The 18,632-nt window shown below is 45.3% G+C and overlaps 1 protein-coding gene across 1 annotated transcript in view; it reads right to left on the bottom strand.

Moving 5' to 3' along the window:
• RANBP17 (RAN binding protein 17) overlaps positions 1–18,632 on the bottom strand; it is a 1,191,453-nt gene that overhangs the window by 347,851 nt on the left and 824,970 nt on the right. Inside the window, exon 21 of the mRNA XM_085617873.1 lies at positions 18,226–18,333. Coding sequence (XP_085473999.1) covers positions 18,226–18,333 — 108 coding nt within the window. The remainder of the gene's footprint in view (positions 1–18,225; positions 18,334–18,632) is intronic.

Genomic DNA, 18,632 nt, shown 5'->3' with positions numbered 1-18,632 from the left:
GGAAGGGCTCCTCGATAAGACCATCATGGCCTACTTTCACCCGAGAAGGAAGACAGAACTGGTAGTGGACGCCAGCCCGGTAGGCCTGGGAGCCGTCCTTCTACAGGAACACAGTCCCGAGGTGTGGAAACCGGTGGCATATGCCAGTAAAGCACTAACGGACACGGAAACGAGGTACGGCTGTCCAACTGCAAGGGTACCAGTTCAAAGTGGTGTACCGGCCTGGAGCCCACAACCCGGCAGATTACCTGTCCAGACATCCTAAGCCCATCCTCGAGGCAGGAGTGCCAGAAGACACATGCAGTACAGAGTCGTTTGTGAGAATGGTGTCCCAAGGGGCTTGTCCGAAAGCGATGACTCTGGATGAAATTGGCATAGCGACAAGGGAAGACCCCACTCTCACCCGAGTCCGAAAGGCGCTGGACCGCGAGGGATGGACACACTTCCTGGATGGGGCGAGAGCTCTCCGGCCGGAGATCAGTCATGCCCGGCAGCAACTGTGGCACATCCGAAGTGAGCTCAGCGTAGGGGACAAAGACGTCATCCTGAGAGGGAGGCTGATCGTGATCCCAGAGAGCCTCCAGCAAAAGGTTCTGGCCCTTGCGCACGTGGGTCACCAGGGCTCAGCTAAGACCAAAGCACGACTCCGAGACAAAGTGTGGTTCCCCGCGATGGAAACTAAGGTCGACGAGTTGGTCAAACAGTGCCATGCCTGCACCATCACCGGGGGAGATCCCGCACCCGCACGGGTGATCACCGAAGAAGCGAGCACCACGCCATGGACGCATCTCAGCATAGACTTCGGCCGTTTTCCGGATGGAAGGCAAATGATGGTCCTCATTGACTCGTTCTCAAAGTTCCCGATAGTGGAAGTCACTGCATCCACCGCATTCCCTCACGTCAAGAAAGCCCTGGATCGGGTGTTTGCAACACTGGGACTGCCCGAAGAGGTTAAGTCAGACAACGGGCCCCCGTTCCAGGGGCGGGAATTTCAGGAATACCTGACGAGCAAGGCCATCCGGTACCGGAAAATCACACCTCTGTGGCCGCAAGCAAATGGCGAGGTGGAACGAATGATGAGGACACTTAATCGTGCTCTGCGGATCGCCGGGGAGGACCCAGAGGCAGCCCTAAGTCAGTTCTTGGGAGTATATCGCCAGACCCCCCATAGCACCACGAAATGCGCGCCCGCGCACCTCCTGTTCAAACGAGCACCGAGGGATAGCATCCCAACGGACCCTGGTTGGACCCCCGCGGAGCGAGATGGAGCAGCCATTCAGGCCCGGAGAGAGGTGACGAACAGGAAGGCGAGTGAAGCACGCCGTGCCCAGGACTCTGAGCTCAAGGTTGGAGACAGTGTGGTCATCAAAGACCGACACCCCGGCTGGAAGTTTCGGACCCCCTACGAACCCGAAAAATGGACAGTGACCGGGGTGCAGGGGACCATGATCACGGCCCGTCGAGGCCAGCAGGCCATCACGAGGAATGTGTCCAGTTTTAAGGTGGTGCCAGAAGTGGGCCTGGAACCTGAAGATCCAGATCTGGCCAATGGCGAGGCCGGGGCCCCGATGTCCCCCATCCGGACAACCCCCCCTCTGGCCGAGGGCCAAGCGTCTGAGTCAGGTGAGGAGACCTGCCGGGGGTCTGGGGGTCAAGAGAGTGGGGAGAATGATGCTGGGACTCTGGTGCGGGACTGTGCACGTGAATCATACGCCAGATGCCCACGGTACGGGTTGCGCCCCAACCCGGCACCTAGTCAGAGACTGAGAGACTATGTATAGACTTGTCCCAAAGTGTGGATTGTGCGTGGACTGTACAGCTAAAACAAAGGAGGGATGTAGAGAGCCACTCGGGCTCTCCACTACATTGTTGCGCTAACTCACGCATCCACGCACCCCTGGGGGCGGGCTCGCCCCGAGGGGATAAATAAAGGTGGGCGAGACCGCACGGGGTCTCTATGGTGTAGCCCAGTAACATATACGTGTGTGGTGTCCTTTACTATCACCCCTCAGTAACTGCGACCCCCCCTGGCCTGCACCTCTACATCTAGGTCTAGAGATGTGGCACTAGGGTATTTTATAATTGGTTCTGTGGGAAGTACTGCTGGTTGGGGTAAAGTCACGGCATCAACTTGTACACTTGCCATATTTGTTTCATTTCGAAATTGACTTGGCATTTTGCCCAATCCATCTGGTTAGTTCCAGATTCACCAGCTGTACTTCTGCTCAGCCTCGACCTTTGCCTTTAAGTGTACACGTTTTAGACCACTTCACAAAACGCTGACAATTGGGGAATTGTGCTCACAGAGTTGCATGGTCATTTTTCGATCTGGCTCTATAATGCATTATCTTTCATTACATTATTGGTCAATATTACTAAGCATCCAATTCTAGATTTATTTTACAATATTTGAAGTCTGTTTTCAGAGGTTTAAATGTGCAGGCGCTGTCGGGTACGGAGTACCTGCTGTTTTTTTCCTCGAAGAAGCGTTTATTAGATTTCATCATAATGTGCGTAATTTATTGGAGAATGGAGTAGTTTATAGAAATCCTTAATCCATACACACATTTAATTTATACTTTGACTCTTGCACCTTCCCTACCCTCCTAGTGAATGTGTACTCACCACCACCAGGACCCAAGGTCCTTTTCCTAGACTGGAGACCGAGAATTGTTATTTTACGATCCCTGGGTATCAGGAAGCCCACCATTTCTTTCACTGTTGTATGAACTTCCTCCCATCTCCTGCCATCATTGGAGAAGCCCACCAGATGTGACTTTGTGTCAAGGACTCCACCACTGGAGCCTTATAAAAGATTAAAAATACATATTGAAACCAGCTAGAAAAGAATTCCAACCAAATATACAAGTAAAAGCATGGAAACGGTGGATGAGAACTTAAAGATGGTTGCCAGTTTGGACATCTAATCTGCCTCAAATTGGAAACGAATACTGCACCGCTTTCCTGACTGAAGGAATAGTTGGAGGTTGTGCAATTCGTGTCACTCTTTAACTGATTCCTTGGAGGGGGCGGTGTTTTGTGAGTAAATCTGTGCACTTCAAAATATTTCATGATGGGTATTTCTCCTTTAGACCCAAGACTCGGAGATAATTCTCCTTTGGTCCGAACCAATTAATGTAATTTTTTTTTCTGTTTGTATACTCTCAAAGTTTTTTCAGCAAATTTTTGCCTCTAGCACACTGCGCGCTTGCAGCAGAGTGTGCTTTCACTCCAATTTCAGAACCACGTTCAGTGGGCCATAGGGTGGCATTGGGCCCAACTGTGGGGTTTAAGGCCTTTCACTCCTGATGTCCAAGGCCTGACCTCAGGGCCGGACTGGGAATGCAAACTGGCCCTGGCAATTGAGTAATTGTGGCTGCACGTGGAAAACACAGCAGCTGCTTTTGTTACAGGGGGCCGATATTGCAACTATGCTGCAAAACCGGCCCCCGGTCTCCCAGGGGCCCAATACCGGCTGGTGCCCGCTACGGCCTGCCCGGCTCTGCCTGACATACTATGGATACTGAACAAGCAGCAATTGACTCTCAGTGGTAGCGCAGATAGAGCAGCCCAGGGCTTCTTGCAGGGAGAGGAGGAGGTAGTCACAGGCTCACAATTCAAAGTACGTTCAGAAGAAGCAATAAATGACTGTCTAATCAAAAACTTGCTATTTTGAAAAAAGGGGTATTTGAATACCAACCAAAAGTGAAATATGGCATTCACAAAAAATACACACAGCCCCCGAGGCCAGGGATCTAGTGTTTTAAAAGGTGGTATCCTGAGTCCTGCTCCCCTCTCAATAGCAGAAGTGGGTATTCTCCATTCACTATAGACGACATTCAGGTTAAGCTGCACTAGGAGTCTCAGAAGTCCCACTACGACTCTTATTGAAGTCAAAAGTGTTCCAGAGCCGAAGAGCTATATGAAAGGCAAGTTACCCCGGGGAATTCTGGCCCATAATTCAGTCTTACCTGCACTAGCAGGACCTTCATGGTTGGAATCTCCAAGCATGCTCCCTTGATGGGGGCTGAACCTGCAGTTGTTGTCTCCAGTGAGCTCCTCACATGCAGCCCTGCAGGGCAGCGGTCGGTTATCCTCAAATTCCTCACACACATTCCTGCGGGTTCAATGGTCTGCGTGTCTTTGATGCTCCTGGTGCTGGTTCTCAGTTGGGGCTTGGGCCTGCATGGGTTACCACAGTGGCCTCTTCCTCTAGACGACAGTTTCAACCAGACCCTGCTCCTTGCCTTTTCCCAGTGGCCCCACCTAGCATACGGGGTCACTGTCCTCACTCAGCACACAGGCTACGGCTTGACCGTCATAGCAGTAATCTTCACAACAAGGTACGGCAGCTATCTTCTTGACAGCGCCACCTAGCATTCAGGGTCACTGACTTCCTACTGCACACGGTGCTGAAAAAGCCGTTTCCCCTCACACTTTGCAACAGAAATGCAATCGGCAGCTCTCCCACTGCATTTCGCTCACACCAGCGCTCTTCTCTTCCTCACAGGGCACACTGGTCTTGGTAAAGAGGCATGCACTAGTGCTCCAGGCTCCAGGGGCAGGTGGTCTAGAATTCCCTGGAAGATGTCCCATCTCACAGCTGGGAAACTGGTAGGTCTTAGCCTCAAGTCCTGGTCACAAGCACAAGTCTCAGAACTTCTCCATGCACAGCCCGTCTGGCTGCTGGACAGTTAACAATTTTTGGGGGCTCAAACTCCCCTTTATAAAGTCCATTTTCAGACACCAAATGTGATTTAAATTCTGAAGCGTTGATGTTTATGTTGGGGGGAGTCTGTTTCCTTTTGAAGTGCCCTCTGATCTGCTCTGCCCTTCTTCCAGTAAGTAGTCTTTCATAGTAGGAGCGACTCAAATTCGAATAGCCCCACAATACGTGCCATTGGAGTGACTAGAGGTTCAAATCCGGATGTCAGCCACAGTGATATGTGTATCAAATGTGTGTCAGCCCTACTCTTTATGACTCTCTTATCTGCCCCATCTTCTTCCTGAGAGGTGCCAAGGCCCCATCCAAGCGACCTCTCTGTGAATCAAAGAACACGCTTTGAAATATATTGAAGAGTCTAGTTCTTCCTTCCTCCAGTGTGTCCCACCCGGCTCACAGGAATACAGCAACCCACAAATCTGTCTGGAGGGATTCCTCTACCTCCCAAAATGGAACCCAGAATCTTCCATGTATGTTACCATTCACAGGCACAAGTACACCCAGTACATGCATTTAACCTACACACACTGCACAGCACTACATCTACCATGTATTATTTCATCCATAGGAACACATACACCAAGCACATGTATACAACACACACACTCACTTTGCAGCACTACATAGTAATCTGATGGAGGCCAGGGGTGAGTTAAGCGCACAGCAGCGAAACTTTACATGAGTGAGCCTGCAGGCATCACTCCAGTGACACAGGTAAAAATGCATGTTCACTTCTAATGATGACTACAGGGTATGCTGCCACCACCGCCCTTGTACTGCTTGATTCTCGGCAATGACAGTAGGCTGTCACCAAGCTGAGCGTAGGCATTTGGGTGCTCATCCTGGTCCAAAAAGACTGCAATCCATGAGACAGGCCCATGTCGTGGCGCACACACATGATCTGTGTTTGCCCATGACAACAATAAATCAGCATCAGGGTTCCAATTATCATTGCAGTTGGGGCACTCAGAGCAGGCATATACATCCATCACCATGTGAGGGACTTTTCCGTTCCAACACTCTACCAGAGAGAGTGCTAGATAGACTTTAAAACATAAATCTGCTTTCAGAGAGAAGTTTAATTAATTGACGTTTAGAGAGCTGTAGTTCCAAAAATGTATTGAATACAGTACAGGCAGCTGCTTTAATAGTAATCATTTGTGGGTCGTCTATCCATGATTGATCTTTTCATAGAAGAGGGACTACATTCTCAGGAGGATTAGCTAGGGATAGAGTTGAAGACAGTAGGAGGGTGAATTTAGAACAGTAAAGTTTAGGGGGTGAATTAAGCATAGTCATTTTTTTGTGTTTCATTTCTAAGACCCGGCACAGTGCAGAAGGAAGAATAACCTTCCCAATCTAAATCACTCAACTAGAGAAGGTTTGAAGAAGTAGAGTGTCGCCTAAGGTTGTCTCATCTTATCTCTTTCCCCCTGTCTCCCCTAACTTCCTTTCACCCTCGAAGTCGAGGTCCAGAGGGAGGGTCATTGAGAAATCAGCATATGTTCCTGTGGGCAATTTAGATAAACAAACTTGGCATATATTTAGGGAACCTGACACTTGGGTCCCCTTGGTGTCTACACTCTCTCCAACATTAGTGTGATGTTCCAGGGAACATCTCATTCAGTTTGTCCGTCATCAGATACCAGTCTGTCATCACCTTTATGCAGGACATCCTATGTTTGACTGATTTATTACTTCTTGTTATCTCTCTATAATCAATCCCACAAGTCTACGTGTGCTCTTCCAACCCAATTGTTTCTTAACAATTGAGTAATGTATCTCAAATGAACGTGCCTAGGGGAGCAGTCAGCAGTTCTTTCAACTGTACTTTATTGGATTTTTAAGCATTATTATTTTACAACACCTATGTGAGCAGTTAGCAGTTGTGATCTGGCCTTTGGCACCATCAAAGAGTTTTATTATCTTCTTGAATTGAGCTTCCTGTCTAGTTGAAGTAGCCTTATTTAGAAGTTACTGATATCTAAATATTTCCTCTTCTGTTACCCCAAAAGTTATTTTACAGTTTCCAAATGATCAAGACTGCTCTATATAGATAGGTCACATTGGCTCAGACACTTTCAGTTCTTCTATTTCTTGAAATCTACATCATTACTTGCTGATGTACAGTCACAGTTAACATAGAAGAGCGTGTGTGGAATATGTTGTAAGCTGCTGTGCGTTGGCCTCTGAGTCCCATACTTAAAGAAGCGTGCTTGTAATTTGGGTGTAATAGAGTCTCTGAGGTCTACTTGGTTTCGGAGCCATGTAACATCTCCCAAAGTTTACCCGTAAATGCTTGGTCCACAAGGAGTCAATGTTTACAGGTTTCTCTATGGGGACACACTGCAAGTATCCTTCCTTGGGCCAATTAGTAGTAATTACCTCTATAATCGAAATCCAGGCTTTAAGAAGACTTGTGGATTGTATTGGCTGCTTGTTCTCCCACACAAAAACCACTGAGGTCCTCTAAAGGGATGCAAATATTTATTTCCTTGAATTGAATCAGGGGCACTTGGAAAGCGTACAGAAACAAGCGGATAATGCTCATTGTAATAGCTGTATTCCTGCCTAACCAGGAGATGTGTGTGTGTGTGTTCTCACCTCAGCAAATCGTTCCTTATTTCCTGGAAAAGTGGCATTACATTGGCTTGACAGAGTTTGTGTTCTAATATTCACCCCTAGGTATTGCAAAGAATTGTCCGATATTTTAAAGGGGACTGAGGATTTTGGAATCTCTCTTGCTACCTTCTCCAAATTAATCAGCACCAAAATCAACTTCTTTGTAGAGATTCTATATCCTAACACTCCTTCAAGTTCAGCCAAGATGGGCATGAGAGTTTAAAAGGATTTAACAAATGTTATTGTCAACGTTATGTCATCTGAAAACAGATGTATGATGATCCTGCCCTCCAAATGACAATCCTTTATTACTGTGGAGTTACACATGGCCATCACCAGTGGTTGGACAGCCACTACAAAAAGAAGTCTGGGCATCATACAGGACTATACTGTTCCTCTGGTTAAAACAAACCAGTTGTATTGTACCAGTGCACTGGTATGTTAGGCCTAGGTTGATGAAAGGAAATGACCATGTTTATGAAGGATTCCCCCAAGTCAAATGGTTACACACAAAGGATCAACATAACCAGTCAAAATCTTTAATTTGTTTCTAATCAACAAGGTGAGCTAGTGTTCCACTTTTTAAAATTGAAAGGAGCGTGCAGAACTTATCAGAAGGCATGTAATACATCTAGAGGCATAGTACCAGCACTTCTCAGTACCAAACGGGTACTCTGCGATATTAAGTACCTAACATTCCAAGCACTGCCGCGTTTACTCTGCACTAAAATCTGTGATCCTCTTTAAGGCCGGTACCTCCTCTTCAGAACTTTTACTTTTTCTCCCAGTTATGCAATAGTATGGAAAAGACAAGGCCACAAAGATTGGTTCATAAAGGCATGTCAACCAGCAAGTCTCCGTCAAAGAGTGTAAGAGAAAGTAGAGAGAGGCCACTGGCTTGATGGGTCTGGACGGGAGACCTGCAATCTATCTGGTAAATAGGTTTTGGTGAGGAATACCTGATAGCCACTTGATGGCCTGGCACCAGCAAAGCCCTCCTCATATTAATTCAGCATAACACAACAACAAAAAACAATGCAATAAAGAATTAAAGGTATAACTATTTCCATGTTAGATGAAAGAGAAAAAGTAACAGATAAATAAAACATACATGAGGCAAATTAAAATGTAGGGATCAGGAATTTTTTTAATGTCCCTACGAGTACATAAACGTTTGTCACTCAGTTATTTCTGGAGGTCCAAAGGGCTCCAAACTTTAAGCAGATGTTTGGGACCCAAGTCAAGGGTTCAGGTTTCAGAAAGGATTCCCACAACTCCAACGCTAGAGCAAAATGTTTAGTTACAACCTGATCCCTGGCATTCCTTTGCAACAATATCCTCACACTGGGTCCATGTGGCCCAACTCAGGAGAGAGGTTTCACAGACACAAGTAGGTAAAATGTCCATTTACTCTTTTTCTCTGAGATAGTTGCAGTTTCCTCTGTCTCCAGCACATTCTGAAGTTCTACAGGGCACCACAACACTGCTGTCAGAACTCCTGCTATGTCCCTTAGAGGGCCAGCTGAAAGTTAGCACCATTATACCGGGCGAAACGTTTTGGGATAAGAGAATCTGTTCAGAGAGGCAGACCCCTCTCTTCCGTACTCAGGCAGGCATCTTGCAGAGGTGTAAGCAGGGAAGTGTCCTTATGTTCATCTGTTTGAGGCAGCTCCCTCCTGACAGGGTGTCAAGCAAGGGAATTTAAAATGACAGAGTCAGTCTGTGATTGGGACCAACCACCGTTTTTTCAGGTAACCTTTTCAGCAAAGTGTACCACTTCCTGTTTGTGGCCTACGGTTTCTGGAAAAAGCAAAACACATTGCAGAGACCCCTTTACCACATAAAAGCAAAATGGCAGCACCCTGGTTTCTAATCGACCTCCCTTCCTACCTAAAACTCTCCCAAGGTCAGCCAATGCTAAGAGAAAACATCCACCTCTCAGACTGTGCTTCGGTCCCCGATATGGGCAGCTCCATACCCCCAAGGAAGAATTTCCTTCACAAAAGAAGCTTTGTACTGTGGGGTTAGTTTCTCAGGGATTTGTTAACTAATGGTGTGACAACTCCTTCCATTTCTGAATAGGCTGACTGACCTTGCCTTTGAGGTTAAGCAATTTAACACCTCGACCCTTTTCCAGCTTAGTCATGAAAAGTGGCTGATGTGTCAACACTAGGGGGACTGCTAAGAAATGTGAGAAGCCTTTTTCTGAATACTACTGTAAAGTTTGAAAGGCACTAGTATATCATTAAAACATTGATAAACACTACTAATTCCGGGGATGACTAACCCAGGGAACCCTGAGAAGAGGGTGACCAAATTGTGTGTTTTACAGCTCATTTCTCAAGAAATTTGGAACAAATGGTAGGGTTTTCAAGAACATTCTCAATGCGTACTCTTGAAATGACCGAATTCCTGAAGGTTTTCCTGCTCTGGCTAACCATCCTCAGTGATGTTTAACGAGTTACCCATTCTAAAGAACATTTTGAAAAGAAATTGGGCCATACCAGATATTTACTGAACACGTAATCCTGCGGAATCTCTCTAAATTTCGGGTGCAACAAGAGTTACACCTAGAAATATCTGAAGCTTTCTGCGACCAGTAAATTAAAATCATTCTTCATTTGATGGAACTACCTAATTTTTCTTTAATAAACATATTCCATATTCTGATGTAGACTCTGTACCTCCATCACCCAAAGCCTTAAAGCCATCATGATCAAGCCCAAGTTAAAAGTCTTTGTTATACACCTAAACGGTCACCGATGATACTGTCTGCCCTGTGGTTGCAGGAACCTCAAATAACTTGAGCGTTTGAGAGGTACTTAAAATTACCTGTCCTTGATAGGTGATAGAAAAAAACACAGAGGGCCAGCCACATTACAAAAGACTGATGTGATGACGCTCTCCAATTGGTGACCAGAGACCCCTGATCGCCATATTGTCCAGCTGGGCCCCCCAGTCCACAGATGAAGCATATATCACCACTGTAAGCTCTGGTCGGGGAAAGAGAACGGTCTGCCACATGCCAGGTAGATATACACCATCCACCCTGAAGACCCTGGGCAGCTACATCTGAAATGCGGACGGTGTCCAAAACGCACCCTGAGGGAAGGGCATATGGAAGGAGAAGGTTCCACTGAAGAGTCTGGTTGTGACAATGGGCATCGGCAGGATGCACGAGACCAGAACCCTAAGAGGTCTCAGAGCCATCAAGGACAAAACAAGTGCTAACTCCCAAAACACTGGGATCATACTCTGAATGTTGTGGAATCGTTGTTAAGGTGATAAGGTCTTTGAAGCCAACATGTTCTACATGGCCCTTATAAAACAAATGCTCTGCACAGACCGAAGGAGGGATTTTTGTTATCTGATAGAGATCCCCAAGGCGGTCAGCAACAAAACTGCCCCCCTGCAGTAGTTCCAAGAGTAACGGAGGGGAGCTCGCCTTCAGGAACCAGTCACTGAGATACAAAAATATATGCATCAAACACCTGCAAAGACGAGCCATGAAGCCATGGATCTGGCAAGGGGAGGAAATTTATTCCAGAGAACGAGTAATAGCTCTGCTATCTTTGAAACTGTGCACTGCTGGATCTGCATTTTCACCGACTAGCCTGGTCCATCAGAGGGTAAGTCCAAAAGAAAAGCTTGGTTGTAGCCAGGAAACCCATAGGAACACTTCCAAGTATGGTGTCAGGTTATAAAACTAAACACATAGCCAAGGCAACATAGTACATATTGCCCATGCTGGACCTCAAAGTATGTCTTGCAGCATCCTGATGTCCTGTATGGTTTAGGGGTAGGAGAAACCTGTAATTCTCTTGCATGGCAGGCAAAATCTCACCTGCCATAGCTCTGACCTCATGGGTGTAGCAACCCACAAGGCAGACAGCCTTTAATGATTGGAGTGGAATGCTAGCCAAAGCGAATACATACCCTACTGCCCATGGAGCCAATGTTCTTGCACTCCCTGTCTGGTGGTGTAGTGGATAAATTCATTTAGATTACCATTACTTGTAGAGGCTTAAACTGTAAGTTTCTCAGTAGTTGGACACTGTGTCAAGAAGGTCAGATCTCTTGGTGCATGCCTGTGTCATTGAGCAATGGGGTAACTCACTGCAGTTCTGAGAAAGAATACCATAACTGACTCAATCAAGAAGTTGTTCAATGAAAGTAACGGCTCCATATTCAAAGGCCCAAGCAGAAACATAGTGTTAAAAAATTTCGACTTAGTCTACACAGTGGGGCACTGTAGATTCAACACATCTGTGGTTGCAATAGAGGCACTTTATTCAGTTGGGGCACATAAAAGCAAATTCAATGTAGTTTCTGGTGGTGTTTCTAAGCCGCTGGCATTTTGCTGTTCAAGGTATAAGCCAGCAAAAGCGCAGGGGGGTGGGTGTTTGCCTTCTCAGTGCAGTTTTCATTATGATAATCATGGTCACAGTCCTTGAAGGCCTATGGAGTCCGAGCCATCCATACTCCTGATGGATTGCGTATGGAGATAGGAAGAGAGTCATCCTCAAGATGAGATTGTGCCTTGGTAATCTCACAGTGTGACACGGGAGGTTCGCTAGCTGATTTCGGCTCCAGATCTGCCAATGGAGTTAGAGAGGAATCTGGATCCTGCATGACTAGGGATGGGACTGTGGCCAGAAGTGAAAGACTTGCTGGAGCCGATGGCAAATTGATGAGGCATGGCCCAGTGCTGGAGGTGGAACAGACAGAGATCGAACATGGTTGATTGACGGCAGGGATAGACCCCCCCAATGAAAGACCTGTGATGCAGCACGATTTAAAAAATCATAATACACGACACGTTTACAGACAAAAGACACAAAAACTTAAAGTACACGTTAGAGACAGTGGCACATGAAACTGAGACAAGAGTAGTAGAAGCACTGTAAAAGCGTGCTTTAAAAGGTGAAGATGAAGTAATAACACACAAAGTAATACTGATACATAAAAACGAAATTGCACTAATGATTTTCTTATGCACATGATGCTTATTAACATATACTGATGAAATTACGACGCTAAGTGAAATGGCCTAGTTTGTTTTGATGCTGTGACCAGTAAGAAAAGTTGGTGCAAAAGTGTGTAGCAATGAAAAACAAGCTTGATATTTTGCATTATGATACTAGAGATGAGATTCAATAGGTTATGAAATATTAAAAACGAATTTTGTAGAATGAAATTTGAAAAACCTGCTTTTATGTGTATAAAGTGAAAAATTGCAGTAGTAGGCTATTTATAACGTTAGTCATTTCTATGTAATAACAATTTATAAAAGTTTGATACATTCTTTATTTGAATTGATTTAATTTCATTATATTGAAGTAAAGTCAGAACTCATTTTGTTTAAATGTGCGATGCTAACTTAAAGGCCTTCTTCAAAATGCTTTTTCTCTAATGCTGACCTTTCCCCTGATTTAATACAATGGATTGTTTCTCTACCAGTGAAATGTTACTTATTTATCTTGTACATGTCTACACCTTGACCTTCCTGAATGTTTCTTCAACATGTACCGTGAAATGTTCCAGTGGGAATAGAATTTCAGCTAATACAATCGACAGACTACATTGTATCTTTCTTTATTGATACTAGCTTACTATGACTCTCACTCTTTCGTATCTTATGACTAGCATGGGAAACCATCTCCATATTTCAAATGACTTGGGTGGTTCTATGCGACCATGGTCTTGTGATGGTCTTTCGATGGTGATGTGATCCCATCTCATTAAACAATCAATCAGGTGGCTTGTAGAGTGCGACTACTCACCCGTAATGGTCTCAAGACGCTTGGGGGAGGAAAACTGCTGGTCTGTCTTAAGTGCTGTGGGTCAGTCAAAGGGCCATGTCTGGAGGTCCTTCCTGAATTGAGTCAGTGACGGTGATTGCCTGAGGTGGAGAGGGAGGATGTTCCAGGTCTTTGCTGCAAGGTAGAAGAAGGATCTTCCTCCGGCCGTGGTCTTGCGGATATGTGGGATCCAAGGCCAGTTTGGCAGAGCAGAGGTCTCTGGTGGGTGCGTGGAATATGAGGTGATGGTTAAGGTATGCAGGTCACACATTGTGCAGGGCTTTGTAGGCGTGTGTGAGGGGCTTGAAGGTGATTCTTTTGTTGACTGGCAGCCAGTGGAGGTCTCTCGGGTGTCTGGTGAACTGCCTGCGGCGGAGGATGTTGAGGATAAGTCTGGCTGAGGCGCTCTGAATGTTCTGCAGTTTCTTGAGGAGATTCTGGGTGATGCCAGCGTAGAGTGTGTTGCCATATTCAATTCTGCTGCTGATGAGTGCGTGGGTGACCGTCTTTCTGGACTTGGTGGGGATGCACTTGAAGATCTTTTGGAGCAGGCATGTGGAAACAGGATGATGAGACAGCGTTGATTTGGCGCCTCATGGTGGGTGGGAGTCCAGGATGATGCAGAGGTTTCGTGCATAGTCTGTGGGTGTTGGTTGGGTTCCAAGTGCTGTGGGCTACCATGAGTTGCCCCAGGTGGCGGGGGTGGAGCCCATGATTAGGACTTCGGTCTTCTCTGATTCATGAAAGTTGTTCTTGGTGACTGTGGGTTTGTTAGCGAGGGAGAGAATCAGCTAGGGTGCCGTCGGCGTAGGAGATGATGTTGAGTCTGTGGTTCCTGACGATGGCTGCGAGCGGGCCATGTATATGCTGAAGAGAGTGGGGCTCAGGGAGCAGCCCTGAGGCACTCTGCAGTTGATCTTTGTGGGTTCAGAGTGGAACGGTGGTAGTCGGTAGAAAGGAGCGGATCCATTTCAGGGCTTTGTTGAGGATGCTGTCGCCGTAGAGTGTTGTGCATAGGGTGTGGTGAAAGACAGTTTCGAATCCAGCAGAGAGGTCTGGGAGGATGATAGCTGCTGTTTCGCCTTGATCTGAGACGGTGAGGAAGGTGGTCTCTGTGCTGTAATTGCTTCGGAAGCCGGATTGGAAGCGGTCCGGGATGTGGTTCACTTTGGTGAACTTGCAGAGTTGGGCATTGGTGGCCTTCTCAATGAATTTAGCAGGGAAGGGAGATGAGAGATATGTCTGAAGTTCTTGAGGTCTGTCAGTTCAGCAGAAGGTTTCTTCAGCAAGGGATTGATCTCTGCGTGTTTCCAGTCTTCCAGGAAGGTGGCGGAGTTGATGGAGCAGTTGATGGTGTGGCATTTTGGGGGCAATGGTGGTGCTGGCTCTGTTGAAGATGTGTCGCGGGCAGGAGTCAGAGTGCTTTGGAATGGATGCTCTTCATGATCATGAGGGTGTCATCAGCCGTGAGGGGGAGTCCAGTTGAGTACTGTCTGTTGGGGTCCGGTGTCGTTAGGTGCAATGGTTGCTTGTGGGGCGACGGTTGCGGGTTAATCCCCATGTCATTGGGAATAACTTACAAATCTTATAAAAGAAGAAACCCCAAAGGAGGGGCAACGCCATACTTTCCTTTTTCTCTGCGAGAGAGGATGCTATGCGGATCATTTTGTGACATTTTCTCCTACTTGGGTTGCCAGGATCCATGCTACAGTCGGTAGCTGTAGCTGATGGACTAAGCAGTCTTTGCCGAACCATTTCAGATTTTTCCGTTTTCCCTATTTCTTTTTTATGCTTATAGAATCACCCTTAATGGACTTTGAACTGAACACTCCCCCCATCTTTCTAGGATCGGAGCTGTCAGGCAACGGACTATCCATCTGCCTTAATTGTGGTAGGACTCCGTAGTCATTGACAGCCACAAAGTTACAGACGCCTGCTTAAATGCTAGGCACTGTTATAAAAAATGTTCTATTCATTCTTGACTGAACTTCTCAAGAAATTGCTTGTGCTTATGAATTTTGCATCTTTAATACAATAATAAAAAAAATCCAATATCTGAGCCTATTATTGAGTCCTGTTGATTCTTCCAATTGGACTGTGACTAATAATTTAAATGCGTTGTTGGAGCTCTGACAGAACATCAGATATTACTTCGCATGTTTTTTGTTGATATTGCAGAGCTTTTGGCTTGCATAATCCTCACTTGGCTGAACTTCTTTAGGAGGTCGGGTCTCCAAGTTGCTAGTCTTTATTTCTACAATATAGTCTTAAGAGTAGTGTGCCTAAATTTGATTTCAAACTTGTGAGTTGGCTGTCCATTAATGATCCTCATTGGACAGCTAATGTGGAATTGGTCACCCTAATTTTCCCCCTTCCTATCGGCGGAGAAAGATTAATCATTGGATCATTGACTTTGTGGTAAATTAAATCGATTCAGTTTGTCTAGCTGTAAAGGGCCCAGTACGGTTAGAGGAGTAAGGAATTAATAAAAGAAAGTTAACGCGTGTTTTATGCAGCAACAAATCCTAGAAGGCCCAACACATTTATGGGACCTAAAGGAACCACTTTGTAAAGTTGAAGTATGGCCTCCTTGAAGGCCAGCATCTGCTGTGGAATTGACAATGGCCTGGGGAATTTGGGGCGCATCAGCTACATAACTCAAATTGCGTCTAAATCAGACTTGAAGCTAGGTCGGCCAGTGAGGGCTGACAGTGGGACTTCCCCTGAAGCCAGCGCAGAAGCCAGGATCTTGGCTGGGTTGATTTTGTTTTCATTTGGACTTGTACTTTGTTTTAGTCTTTGACTTAACCGAAGATGGTGAACGGGACTAGGAATGTACTTCAATACTTGGAACAAGCCCAGCCATGCTTCTTGTGTTTGATGCCAAAAGTCTGGCTTCACCCTCCTGACCTCTGAATGCATCAGGAGAATTTGTTGCAGGTCTTGAATCGTGTTTGGTGCTCAGGTACAAAAGAAATATGCAATGTGCATCCTTGACCTTTATCTGCTTGCAATAGGTGCCGCACAGCTTACACCTTTTCATTTTGGGGTGGGAGACATCCCTGCACACTGGCTAAAAAGCTTTCCAAAACGTGCCAAAAGAATAGAAAATGGTAGGAGAGAAGAACCGAGTCTTCATACAGGGCACAAAAACAAAAAAGAAATTGACATCATCGGTGGTGCCTATATCCAGCTCCATACTAAGGTGGGACAGAGTCAGGATGGAAGAAGATGGTGCCACCAGCCAGCACACAGGAGCCATTGTAGAGTTTTCCAAATACATTTTGTAACCTGGCGCAATTCACAAAGTGAGGAATCTATGGTTATAAGTATCCATCAGAAAGTGAAACACCTATATTTTATGACAAACAATGAATTATTTCAACTCAGTTTCTATTATGTTTTAGTACGAAGGGCTGCGTTTCCTGCTCTGAACAAAAGCACTTTCCCCAAACCATCTATTAGTTATACTGACATCATCTTTGTGAAATGTTCGCTTTTCTGGTGCAGCAATACATAAGGTAACATGTAAAATGTGAACTGTGCCAGAAAGACTGCTTGACTACTTTTGAGCTAGAGACACGTTTTTGTTGTCATCTACCTGTGATGCAATAAATGAATTATGTGGCAAACTAACAACAATGCAGCAAAACCCTGGGCTGCAGAACTGACAATTCTAGCAGCTCTGACTATAAGACTAACAGTAACCCTATTAAACACTTAACATAATTTTCTTCTCGCATTTCCCATTTTCATTACTGAGATTTGAACTGTATATATTGAATACATTTTCACTATAAGTACCTTTGTCTAAACATTCCTTCTACTAACTGCTAACTGTGTGTATTCTGCACGGTGTTTCCTGTGCCTGCAGCAATCGTAAAGGGAAAAACAAAACGACAAAATGACTGCCAAGGAATACCATCCTGATTCTTTGTCTAACCTCTTCATGAACAGGTGGATAGCTGGGGCACACACAGCCTCTTATCTCCTCTTCCGCTGCAAACCTGCCAAGGCTCACTTAAAAGTATTGACCAATCATTGCACAGGTAAAATATTTAAAAAAGTTTATTTCCATTTCTCCCATCAAAAAACTAAAAAGGGAGAGGATAAAGCAATCACTGCATTTCTAGTTCAGATAGGCAGCCCAGAAGGTAGCATACACCCCTCCACTCAACTTCGTTTTACCAAATGGCAAATAGGATTTTTAGGTTTTTTATGGGTCGCGATGACACCAGAAACGTCATTAAGTCAAGAGCAAAAGTCTTGGTTGGGTTTCGATTTACCAAATTTCAAAGGAAAATGGCTAACATCAATGCCTAGTCTTTAGGCAATATACCCCATTCCCAAGTAACCATTGGCAGGAGCCAGCCAAGGAAATGGAGTTCAGAAGTGGAGAAGAGCCCTTCATTTCATGCTCCTTGTCTGCTCTCTGTTGCACTTCATTAATGCAGCCTTTTGTCCTGGGGTATCTGATGTAACGTTTTAGAACTAGGGGGAATGCACCAACTAATGGTGAAAGTTACAAACAGCCATTATGGTATCTCACAGGTACTGCTTCTCCTTTACATACACTGTGACCCAGTGCAGACTTGAATATTTCCAATAGATCATGGAAGGGAACACTATCAGCAGACATGTTATACAACTATGTGATAACAAGCCTGATACTCATTTTTTGAGAGCTGCACTCAAGCTGAAAGTGTTGAATATTATGAAAGTGTTGTTGGCTACAAATAAACCATTAATCTGGTTCATGTCTTCTCTGATTTTGTGAAAACAGTAACCAAGCTGAAGACCCACTGGGAGCTTATAAAAAGAGGCCCAGTAGCCATGCAGCAGAGCTCTGCAAATGTAGAACTCTTGGCAATACATCATGTCTTTCAGTGCTCAGTCCTCCAGACCAGTTCAAGGAAGAAGTCAAAGTGCCAAATACATAAACGTCATCATAATATTGCAACAAGTTGTTTTGGCACCAGCCAATTATCATTCACGAAAACAGTTTGGCTGGGGATCAAACGTATATGTTCACGTCACCACATATTTGTTTTCATATACTACTCCTTGACTGTTTCTTACCTGTTTTGCATAAGTTCTGCAACAAGCTTCATAATTGGAGTTGTACATGCAGGTTCCCCATACCACAATTCAATGGCTCTCTGTAGAATAGGAAGGTATGATGTGTATCTTGGATAGATTCTTAGTTAAGGAATTTAAAGCAGAAAGTCAGAGATGATTTAGGCAAGCTAACAAAAATTGGAAATACAATAAAGAGCGCTAAGATTTACTACAAACCAAAAAGAGGCACCACTTCAGACCCCGATGCAGACATATCAATTTCAAAGCTTGCGCACAAGATAAGCATGCAAAAAGGTACAACTCTACTAAACATGTTATCATTTGCACCACACACAGCTAAATGCAGTGAGACACTGGGCCGCACAGCCCGCTTGAAGCTACGGATATAATGGCTCTTATACTTGTCC

Source organism: Triturus cristatus, chromosome 7 (assembly GCF_964204655.1).
Source record: "Triturus cristatus chromosome 7, aTriCri1.1, whole genome shotgun sequence".
Taxonomy (NCBI): domain Eukaryota; kingdom Metazoa; phylum Chordata; class Amphibia; order Caudata; family Salamandridae; genus Triturus; species Triturus cristatus.
Note: the sequence above shows the minus strand (reverse complement) of the source record. Positions and strands in the feature narration are given on the sequence as shown.